The 12,109-nt window shown below is 39.9% G+C and overlaps 1 protein-coding gene across 1 annotated transcript in view; it reads right to left on the bottom strand.

Annotated features, from left to right (window-relative positions):
* The window catches only part of LOC134206989 (uncharacterized), an 18,787-nt gene extending 9,027 nt beyond the window's left edge, over window positions 1–9,760 (bottom strand). Inside the window, exon 1 of the mRNA XM_062682732.1 lies at window positions 9,734–9,760. Within this exon, the coding sequence (XP_062538716.1) occupies window positions 9,734–9,760 (27 nt within the window). The remainder of the gene's footprint in view (window positions 1–9,733) is intronic.
* Between the last annotated feature and the right edge of the window lie 2,349 nt (window positions 9,761–12,109).

Below are 12,109 nucleotides of genomic sequence, written 5' to 3'. Positions count from 1 at the left end.
TAGTTACGTATTGCTGAATTCCTACGGAGTTCCTTCAGAAATTCATCCGAAGTTCCATCAGAATTCCTCGGAAATTCCATCAGGAATTCTCCGGAAGTTCCATCTGGAATTCCTCCGGTTCCACTGACCTCTGGAGGTTTCATCAGGTTCCGAAGGTTCCATCAGAATTCCTCAGGTTCTCTCTCTTCAGGACTGTCGGGAAGTTCCTTCAGGAATTTCTCCGGAAGTTCCTGCAGGAGTTCCTCCGTAAGTTCTTTCAGGAATTCCTCCGAAAGTTCCTTGAGGAATTCCTCCGGAAGTTCCTTCAGGAATTTCCTCCGGAAGTTCCTTCTGAGGTCCCTCCGGAGGTTCCATCAAGAATTCTCCGGAGGTTCCATCAGAATTCCTCCGGAGGTTTCATCAGAAATTCCTCCGAAGTTCCATCAGAATTCTCCAAAGTTCCATCAGGAATTCCTCCGGAGGTTTCATCAAAATTCCTCCGGAGGTTACATCAGGAATTCCTCCGGAAGTTCCATCAGGAATTCTTCCAGAGTTCCACCAGGAATTCCTCTGGAAGTCTTTTGGGAATTCCTCCGAAGTTCCTTAGAATTCCTCTGAAGTTCTTCAGGAATTCCTCCTGAAGTTCCTTCAGGAATTGTCGGAAGTTCCTTCAGAATTCTCCGGAATTGCTTCAGGAGTTCCTCTGAAGTTCCTTCAGAATTCCTCCGAAAGTTCCTTGAGGAATTCTCCGGGTTCCTTCAGAATTTCTCCGGAAGTTCCTTCAGGAATTCTCCGGAGGTTCCATCAAGAATTCTCCAGAGGTCCATCAGGAATTCCTTCGGAAGTTCCATCAGAATTCCTCCAAAAGTTCCATCAGGAATTCTCTGGAAGATCCTTCAGGAATTCTCTGAAGTCCTTCAGGAATTTCTTTGAAGTTCTTCCAGAATCTCCTGAATTTTCTTCGGAATTCTCCGAAGTTCCTCCAGGAATTCGTTCGAAATTATTTCAGAATTCCTCCGAAAGTTCCTTCAGGAATTCTTCTGAAGTTCTTCAGAATTCCTCCGAAGTTCCTTCAGGAATTCTCGGAAGTTCCTTCGAATTCCTCCGTCAGTTTCTTCAGCATCCTCCGAAGTTCCTGGAATTCTTTCGATGTTCATTCGGAATTCTTTCAGGAGTTCCATCGAATTTTTCAGAAGTTTCTTCGAGAATTCTTTCGAAGTTCCTTCGTGAATTTTTCGGAAGTATCTTTATAAGTTTCTCGAAGTTCTTTCAGGAATTTATAGGAAGTTGCTCATGATGAAACCTCTGGAGGCACTCCCAAAGAAAATACCGGAGAAATTTCCGAAGAAAACCTCTACAGAAATTCTAGAACTTCGAAGTGCTCGGAGGAAATTCGGAGGAATTCATGAACGAACTTAGAAGAAACGTCCGGAGGAATTTCTGAAGCAACTTAGTAGGAACTACCAAAGAAATTGCTCGAACTTTCGTGAGAATTTCTAAAGAAATCTCTGTCCGAAGAATTTATAGGAATTTTGAAAGGAACTGGAAGATCTGAAAGAAATTCTAGAGCAATTGTAGATGAAACTGGACGAATTCGAAGGAACTCCGAAAGATCTTCTGAACTTCAAAGGAATTGTCGAAGGAACTTCGGAGGCATTCCGAAAGAAGTTCGAAAAAATCTCAAAGGATCTTAGGAGATATCCCTGAAAACTGGCGGAGAAATTCCGCAGGAACTTTGTGTGATCTTTCGTAGCAAATTCGAGGAATCAGAGAAACTTCCGTAGGTGCATTTGAAGGAATTCTCCATGGAACTTCCGGAAATATTCACGAAAGAACTTCGAACCATTTCGTAGAATGAGGAATTCCAAAAGGAGCTTCAGAGGAATTCTCGAAGAAACTTCCAGAGGAATTCCCAAAAGAATTTCTGGAAGAATTTCGAAAAACTTTGGATGAATTCCAGAAGGAACTCCGTAGGGACCTTCGTCGATTTCTGTTGAACCAACGATGGAACTGCTTTAGGAGCTGAAGGTGCTTCAATAAAACTTCCTAAGAGCTTCCATAGAAACTTCCGGAGGAACTCAGAAATTCTCAAAGAAACCACTTCCGTAGGAACTTCCGGAGGAACTCGAGGAACTTCCGGAGGAACTTCCGGAGGAACTCGAGGAACTTCCAGAACTTCCGAGAACCAGGAACTCCGTAGAATTCGAGAACTCGAACTCGGAGAACTTCCGGAGGAATTTCCGAAGAACTTCCGAAGGAACTTCAGAACTTCGAGGAACTTCGAGGAACTTCGAGAACTGGAGGAACTTCCGTAGGAACTGGAGGAACTCGTAGAACTTCCGGAGAACTGAACTTCCGGAGGAACTCCGAGGAACTTCCGGGAGGAACTCCGTGAGGAACTTCCGGAGGAACTCCGGAGGAACTCCGTAGGAACCTGTAGGAACTCCGTAGAACCCGGAGGAAATCTCAGGAACTCGGAGTAACTCCGGAGAACTTCCGAGGAACTCAGGAACTGTAACTCCAGAGGAACTTCCGTAGGAACTCCAGAGGAACTCGTAGGAACTCCAGAGGAACCTAGGAACTCCAGAGTGAACTCCGTAGGAACTTCAGAGGAACTCCGTAGAACTTCCAGAGAACTTCCGTGAACTTCCAGAGGAACTTCCAGAACTCCAGAGAACTTCCGTGGAACTCCAGAGGAACCTCCGTAGGAACTTCCAGAGGAACTTCCGTAGGAACTTCCAGAGGAACCTGCAGGAACTTCCAGAGAACTGAGAACTCAGAGGCTCGTGAGGAACTCCAGAGGAACTCTCGAACTGAGGAACCTCAGGAACTTCCAGAGGAACTTCCGCAGGAACTTCCAGAGAACTCCGTGAGGAACTCGAACTCCGAAGAACTTCCGAGGAACTTCCCAGGTTCCGGAGGAACTTCCGTAGGATCGGAGGAACTCGAGGAACTTCGAGGAACTCAGAGGAACTCCAGAGGAACTTCCGGAGGAACTCCGGAGGAAGGATTTTCCAAAGGAATTCGTGGAATGACTTCAGAGGGTTCGTGAAGGAGTCCGGAGGAATTTCTGAAGGATCTTCGAAGAAACCGGTTGAACTTCCAGAAACTGCCGAAGGAAGTTCTACAGGAATTCAATGGTATTCCCAGATGAACTACTGGAGGCATTGCCAGAGGAGTACGACGGAATTCTTAAAAACTTCCGGTGGAACTCCCGTGAATTTCCAAGGATTGTCAGGAGAAAATCTTGAAGGAACTTCCGTAAGAATTCCACAGGAGTTTCAGTAGAAATTCGAAGAAACTTCCGAGAATTCTAAAGAAGCTCCTGGAAATTCAAATGAACTCCAGAAGGAATTTTCGGAAGAATTACAAGAGGAACTTCAGAATTCCAAAGGAATCCAAGAGAAAAAGGAGGAATTCAAAGGAACTTCGAAAGAATTCAAAGGAATTTCCTGAGATTTCTAAGAGGAACTTCCGAGGAATTCAAAAGGAACTCCCAAAGGAATTTCAAAAGGAACTTACTGAGGAACTCAAAGAAGTTTTGAAAGAATTCCAAAGGAACTCGAAGGAATTGCTAAAGGAGCTTGTGGAAGAATTCCAAAAGGAACTTGTGAAAAATCCTGAAGAACTTCCGGAGATCAAGCAACGTTCATAGCAACGTTCGAAAAAAACTTCCTTAGGAAACGTCTACGGAAGTTTTCACTGAAATTCATACGGAAGTTCCTTCGAGAATTCTTCCAGAAGTTTTTCGGAATACCTCAGAATGATTCTGAGATGTTCCTTCGGAAGAAGATTTCTTCGGAACTTCCTACGGAAGTTCCTCCTAAATTTCTACGAAAGTTCCTACAGGAAATCTTTCTGAAGTTCCTTCTGGAATTTCTTCGAGAATTGCCGAAAGTTTCATCGAAGTTCTTCGGAAGTACCCACGGTTTTTCGGAAGTTCCGACGGTGTTTCTTTGAAGTTCTTTGAAGTTCTGAAATTCCTTTTGGGTTCCTACGGAAGTTCCTTTGGAAGTTTCTTCGGATATTCAATGGAAGATCTCGAAGTTCCTAGAAGTTCCTCTGAAGTTCTTTTGAAATTTCTAAGGAAATTCCATCGGCGATCCTACTGAATACCGAATAATCTCTAGTATTTCGAATGGTTTATACGGGGTTTATACCGTTCTTACGGTCTATTGGGAATGGAAAGGTATTGATAAAGCAATCACTGCCCACTGCAAGCCGAGAACATTCTGGACTCGCCCCAAGTTCATGTGAAATTTTATTGGAATCCGAGGGTTAGGTTCTGTGACAGAGGTTTGTCTTGGTTATTTGGTTCCAAAAGATAGTAATCGATGAGTAGTATCGTCAAATTGGACGCCGTAACGAGTTTTCTTGATCATTTCAAAATCTAACAGTTACCTGTTATTAGTCAAGCTGTAGGAATAGTATAGAAGATGAAAACGGTAAGGACGTTTTCCAGTTTTAGCGATTACTAGAATATAACATATGAAAGATACAAAGAAGCACTGCTCTGATTCACTGCCATGCATCGATGTGCACTTAAGCGAACTTGAAATCTGTTTGCCTCTTTTAAAACACTATTGAAATAGCGAACATGAAATCTAATTGAATTGTCAATGCGTAAAACTCGAACTCTTGGCGCAGATAGAATCAAAAACTCAACCAATTGAATATTCGCAACCACGCTGCTCTGCTTCACTTCCGCCGCAGTGTACTTTGCGATCAAAATCTAATTGAATTGCAGCGTAAATGCGAACTCTTGGCGGATAGAATACAAAACCAACCCAGAATATTCGCAACCACGCTGCTCTGCTTCACTTCCGCCGCAGTGTACTTTGCGATCATGAAATCTAATTGAATTGTCAATGCGTAAAATGCGAATCTTGGCGCGCAGATAGAATACAAAACAAACCCAATTGAATATTCGCAACCACGCTGTCTGCTTCACTTCGCCGCAGTGTACTTTGATCATGAATCTAATTGAATTGTCAATGCGTAAAATGCGAACTCTTGGCGCGCAGATAGAATACAAAAACAACCCAATTGAATATTCGCAACCACGCTGCTCTGCTTCACTTCCGCCGCATGTACTTTGCGATCATGAAATCTAATTGAATTGTCAATGCAAAATGGAACTCTTGGCGCGCAGATAGAATACAAAAACCAACCCAATTGAATATTCGCAACCACGCTGCTCTGCTTCACTTCCGCCGCAGTGTACTTTGCGAACATGAAATCTAATTGAATTGTCAATGCAAAATGCAAACTCTGGCGCGCAGATAGAATACAAAAACCAATCAATCGAACGCAACCACGTTCTCGCTTCACTTGCGCCGCTGTGTACTTTGCGAACATGAAATCTAATTGAATTGTCAATGCGTAAAATGCGAACTCTTGAGGATAGAATACAAAACTAACCATTGAATAGTCGCAGCCACGTTGCTCTTCAATTCCGCCGCAGTGTACTTTGCGAATATGAAATCTAATTGAATTGTCAATGCCTAAACGCGAACTCTTGGCGCGCAGATAGAATACAAAAACCAACCCAATTGAATATTCGCAACCACGCTGCTCTGCCTCACTTCCGCCGTAGTGTACTTTGCGAACATGAAATCTAATTGAATTGTCAATGCCTAAAACGCGAACTCTTGGCGCGCAGATAGAATACAAAAACCAACCCAATTGAATAGTCGCAACCACGTGCTTTGCTTTACTTCCGCCGCAGTGTATTTTTGAACATGAAATCTAATTGAATTGTCAATGCGTAAAATGCGAACTCTTGCGCAGATAGAATACAAAACTAACCCAATTGAATAGTCGCAGCACGCTGTTCTTTCACTTCCGCCGCAGTGTACTTTGCGAACATGAAATCTAATTGAATTGTCAATGCGTAAAACGCGAACTCTTGCGCGCAAAGAAAACAAAAATCAACCAATTGAATATTCGCAACCACGCCGTTCCGCTTCACTTCCGCCGCAGTTTTTTGCGAACATGAAATCAATTGAATTGTCAATGCGTAAAATGCGAACTCTTGCGCGCAGATAGAATACAAAACTAACTCCATTGAATAGTCGCAGCCACGCTGCTCTGCTTCACTTCCGCCGCAGGTACTTTGCGAACATGAAATCTAATTGAATTGTCAATGCGTAAAATGCGAACTTTGCGCGCAGATAGAATACAAAAACCAACCCAATTGAATATTCGCAACCACGCTGCTCTGCTTCATCTCCTATATGGTGAGAATAAAACGTAACACTCGAAGTTCTTTCGTAGCTCACAAAAATAATCCACAGAATAGCCACGAACACGCTGCTCTACTTGACGTCGTCCTAGTGAACAAATGATTGTTATCATCATATCTGTAAAATCTAAATCACTTCAATAAAGCAAATCTAATTCTTTATCTTTTTGTTTTCTCCTTCGCCTCTGTCCAAGGTCATCGTTCGCGTTGTTGATCAGCGGTGAGAGATGAAAATTTTCAACAATCTTTCAGGAAAATGCTTCTAATTTCGACATTTTCCATGGAATATGGTAAAATTTATATACCAATCGAATCGTTGAGTAGCAGAAGCAACGGATAAAATTTCATCGGAAATTTGGTATATCTGGCCGAGAAAGCAAAATAAAAACTAGTCGGTCCGGGATATTTTTTCGGTCAAAATTTCCATTTGTCGAGAGTCCAGTTTTCCCAAATTTTCATATATCGATATTTTTAACGTAAATTAGCCTTAGGATCTACAAAGAAGGTGATTTGTTTAGATTTTTGAAATTCCTTTCCAAAAATTCTAAAAAATCGGGAAGCGCGCCAAGGTGCATTTTATCGGTCGCGTCACTGAGCTTCCCCTTAAGAATCCCTGATAGAATTTCGGATAGAATTATTATTATTATTATTATTATTATTTGTTTATTAATAAGTAACTTAAGACTTCATGTCTTTTCAAAAATGTTACAATGATTAATTTCTGAAGTGCCGCTTATAAATAATATCCAGTTTCAAACGATTGACTAATTAAAGAATGCCAGGAGCAATTGTCGAAGGAATTCCTGGATAAAGCTTGCATATTGATTTTTCTGCCTATTTTATAATAAATATTATTTCAGAGAGGATTTGTTTAGAAATTCAGATGTATGGTTCTAGTTTTCTTAAACTTATGGAAGAAATCAGGATTTTTATAATAATTGTTATAGCCGATTTAATATTCTTTCTGAATACTAAGTTCGTTAATATTTTTCTCACTTTATTTAAAAATATCTGATGAGCAATAAATCACGCATTTTTAAATCCATTATTGTTTTAATCATTATTGTTTCGATTTGGTTTGAATTTGGTTTCATGTGTTAATATTCATGTGTTTTTATAAAACTACTATAAAACTACGATTTAGAAGACCAAAAAAGTTGCCCCCCCCCCCTTCTCGAAATCCTGGCTACGCCCATGGCTCCAACCTAATAAAATCGATATAAAACCACACATAAATTAAATAATTGATAATTCGAGACCACATAAAGTTTATTTGGACATATATTTTATTGGTAGTTCGCGTGGAGAATGGTTATGTGTGCGCTAATATACATTATAAGTTAAATCTATTGATTTTTGTCAATAAATATGTGTAAATTTTTAGTAGTGCACACCACTGGGAGAGACGCCACACATGGGAAATGTTTGAGAAATGCGGTTAATAAATATGCTCATGACAATGAATGAGCATTTGATATGTTTTTCGAATAAAAACATAATATTTCAACCAAACACCAAACAAATTCATCGTTTACTGGTTAACAGTCTGAGCGTGGCGTAAGAATGGATTTTGTTCGAGTTTGTCGAATAAATATCAATACAATATTAAATCAACTTCAACTCCTTTCTTTTCTACTTTAATATTTTTTACCCCAATCTCCAAATAATTATAAAAAAAAAACAATTTCAGCTTCTAAACACCCAGCGCCACTAGGGAAAATCTTTTGTATAATTCCAACGCGAATCGTATTCAGATATACAATCTAAGTCGCGTGACCCCTTGTTAGATCAAATACTGTTATACTATCTTCTGACGTTTCGATGTTCCGTATAACAAATAAAAAGTGTTATAAGGGTACAACTTTTGCTACCCGAGTTACACATATGTTATGTGAGTGAAGCCTGAATACAGCTACCCCTACATGATTCTAAGCGCGATAAAAGACTTTGCTTCTATACGGCTATTACAAACGATTTTCGAAAGCTTCTAGAACGAACTGCAATAATTGACCACTACTCTGGATGTCCCTGCACTTCTGGAGCACCATTTTGGGACCACCAGGAAGCCTCACAACAAATGACGAATTTTGAGAATTAACCACTGCTCCGGATGATTCGGAGCTTCCCAAGGATAACTTAGTGTTCACCTGGAGTCAATTGATGGCCCTGGTCATTACTTTACAACAAATCGTTTATAAAAAAGGCGCAAATTTCTAGAACAAACTTTCGTAGTATCAGATATAGGCCACCTAGGATCGAAGAGTAGTGCATGTATTGGTTTTGATGTGACAATGTTAAAACAAATGGTTTATGAAAAGTCACATCTGTCTAGAAGAATTTCTGGAATCGATCATATCTCCGAGTGTCCGGAATCTTATGGTGGGTATCCTGTTGGTCACCCGGCGTCAATGAGTGGTCCTTGCATTGATTTTGCACTCACATTTCTAGATAAATTGATTTAAAACAAAATGCGGCTCTGAAATGTTTATGAACATTCATGATTCCTCAGGGAACCTATTCCGGAATTGGTAATCCGGAGTGAACTTGTTTGATGAACCCAAATAGATCAGAAATAAACGCTTGAGACAATTTCAAGAAGTTTGACACCCATATTGTTGGGATTCCAATGAGAAATGTTGTTGGCCAACCACGGCTCCCGGGGAAGCTGTGGCCACTCCGGAGTGAACTTGTCTGGTGAGCCTAGGATCATGGAGGACATACGCAAGAGTTAATTTCATGAAGTTTGGTACCCATATTGTTGATGTTCCATTGAACAATGTTTATGGCCACCTATGACCCCTCGAGGAATGGGAATTTATCATTTGTGCAGGACATGTTCCTAGAAATCCGGATTTTCCGCGAATCGAATTGACCGGATCGGTTCATCCTGATAACATCTTTATAGAATAGAAAATTCTGAATCGAATTAGCCCAAAATTGTTGAAATCGGTTGTAAATTTCCAGAGATATAAGCATTAGTTTCGTGTGTACCCGGGTACCCTGCCGGTCTGTTAAGGGTGTTTTTTTGCCGGCCACACAACGGTTAATTCGAACGGCTTTCATACAAGCGGTACGACTTGCAAACAACATACTGTCACTTGTAAATGTTGCGAAAAGCGGGGAACGAAATATTCCGGCTGGTTCTCAGCGGCCAATGTACGGATTTACAATCTATAGTTGCAAATGAAATCCTGATATCCTACAGATTGTAACTGGCAAGAATCATGACAGTTGGACTAAAAACACCTGAGATATATCAGGCCAATGTTGCCGTTCCACGCTTTTTGCAGGGGTTGGTACTAGCCGAGTTCACTTTCTGAGCGAGTTTTGTAATATGAGGTTGAACATTAAAATCAACTTTCGTGCTTCCAGTGCTGCAAAAGAATCTCAATACCGATACAACATATGTATGTACGCATATGGATCATATCGATATGCATACCTTAATTCAGTTTCGCATTTCAAGCACCATGCTCACATAACAATCGTCACTCCAAGTCCGCACTTCACCCTGAAGGCTGTCACGGACATGTGCATCGTCCTGTTTTCCCAAATAATACACCTTTTCATTGCCGCATATGCTGAGTGGACACCAATTTAATGAAAATATGTGGTTAAATGAATGTCCATTATGCCAGTCAATTTTCATTGTTGAAATGCGTAATCAGGTCTGCCGCACTCTTGCAAGGAATTAAATCGGACAAACGCTGATGAAATGATTTCATCATTATGCCGACTGGCACGATTCGTTAGATACCATCGAATAGTCATACGTTTGCTCCCAAATAGTTCCTAATCAGTATTCTGCATATTTTGATATAAAATTCAGACAAAGTGGAAAAAAATAAAATGAACATTTTATTATTTTGGTTGGATGTTCCTGATTCAAGATGTCAAGGAAAAAATATTTTTTACAGGTCTTTTTTTTAGTTTTAGCGAAAATTTTGCTCTAAAACAGAATCAATGATATTGAATCGTTTTCACGGGAAAGTTCAATTGTGCCACAAGGTCATTTCTGTGTTCACCAAACGATTCTCACGGTCTGTCGGAATTCACATTTAATCTTTCAATTTATTCGGCTGATCTGCGTTTAATCTGCGTGTGATCAAATTCCCGAATGCTTCCTGCTTGCATTCCGAAAATTTCGAGGCCATTGAATTAATTGACGTGATAAAACATTCCCCAAACTGATTGCACAATGCATCGGCGAATTAAAACGAACTGCGAGAATCTGAACAATTTGCGATGTATTGTGCATTGTGGCACTAATGGTGTTGAGGATAAGTGGTTGGGTATGACTGCATGGTGTACCTATTCATTATTGTTCAAAATCATATAAAATAAATAAATAAATGTGAAGATTCAAATCCATGCATCAAACTAACGTCGGCATACAATACAAAAAATTTAAACCAAACGTATTATTAAAAAAACACACAATTAACAGGCAATTTGATCCTAAATAGAAACGGACAGAAATAACAATTGGAAAAGGAAAACAAGCTCTCATAGTCACATAGTTTCTGCTAAATTGATATATTCGTTAAGGTTTCGTGCCGGCGCAATGCCATGTGACGAATTTAAAACATTCAATCACCAACCATCGTACTACAGCAATATTATAAAATCCTTAAAGCCTTCATTAATTCTCATAATAAACATTTAACGGAAGACATTAAATTTATGCCAGGGCTATAGTACCTCTATAAAACAGATCTGTGAACAATGATAAGAACTGATTGTTTTTCGCAGAAAGCACTCTCACGCATTTTTTTGTCTCTTCACACACCTACTGAACAAGCGCTCAAAATTAATTAATACGATTACACAATGTAAGCTTGTTTATGACGTGAAGGTTTTGTTTTTGGGATCGCTGTTCGTAGTAAGCATGTCAGGAACAAACAGACGTATAATACCAACATAATGTCAATTGTCTACAAATATAATGCACATAGTTTACCCCTACTTTGAATTTTGAATTTGACGTAAAAGGAGAAACTGCATGCATGACATTTTCAAAAATAACATATAATGCATTGCAAAAGATATTTTAGTTACTAGATAAAGATTGTCGCTACTGTTCTCTTTGTTCTGCTGTCCGAAACATGTGTGGTACATACCTGTCAAATCGTATGGATTTTCCTTCTTTGACATTTAGCTCCCCTATCCTCGCCAGCAAAAGATGTTCCGGACAGCGACGACAGCGACAATCTTTATCTAGTAACTAAAATATCTTTTTGCATTGCCGATCTTTCAGTCTGTGTCCAACATGTTGGTGGAAAATATCGCATCTCGCATGTATGCAGCATGGTGGAGTTAAATTTAATTGATTTTATCTTTACAGGCACACGTCGAAAATGGCGTGCAGAGCATCGGTAATCAGTGTTAATTTCTTTTACAAACAATATCATTGTTGAATGTAGATGTACTTCAGTGGCGAAAATTATTGCCACCATACGGAATTAAAGGTTGATAATTTTCATTCTAGTTCACAATTCTATACAGCTATAGTTATAAGAACCCAAACAAACAAAGCAATACTAACTAATGTTTCATGTCTACATAGCTGGGGTAAGGCTTCTGCTTTGCAAAATAAAATGGGAAAATCTCGCCCCCTTTTTTCAACTTCCTCTCTAGTTGTAAAGAAGTTGACATGTCGTCGGTCGGAATCCTTTCTCCTATGGAGGAGGTGGCAATCAAAAGTTATTTTATTATGCCAGCTCGGCTCTGTCAGCATGTTGTGCTTCTCCTCGCTGCAGTAGGTGCCTATTTAGAATCATTATTATTTCGAGCACTTGGTGGGAAACATCTTATTTTCCGAGTGATTTATAACGTGTACCTGATGAACATTCGGTTGCTGTCAAGTAAAATGCTTTCTGGAAAATC

Source organism: Armigeres subalbatus, chromosome 1, assembly GCF_024139115.2.
Source record: "Armigeres subalbatus isolate Guangzhou_Male chromosome 1, GZ_Asu_2, whole genome shotgun sequence".
Lineage (NCBI taxonomy): Eukaryota > Metazoa > Arthropoda > Insecta > Diptera > Culicidae > Armigeres > Armigeres subalbatus.
Note: the sequence above shows the minus strand (reverse complement) of the source record. Positions and strands in the feature narration are given on the sequence as shown.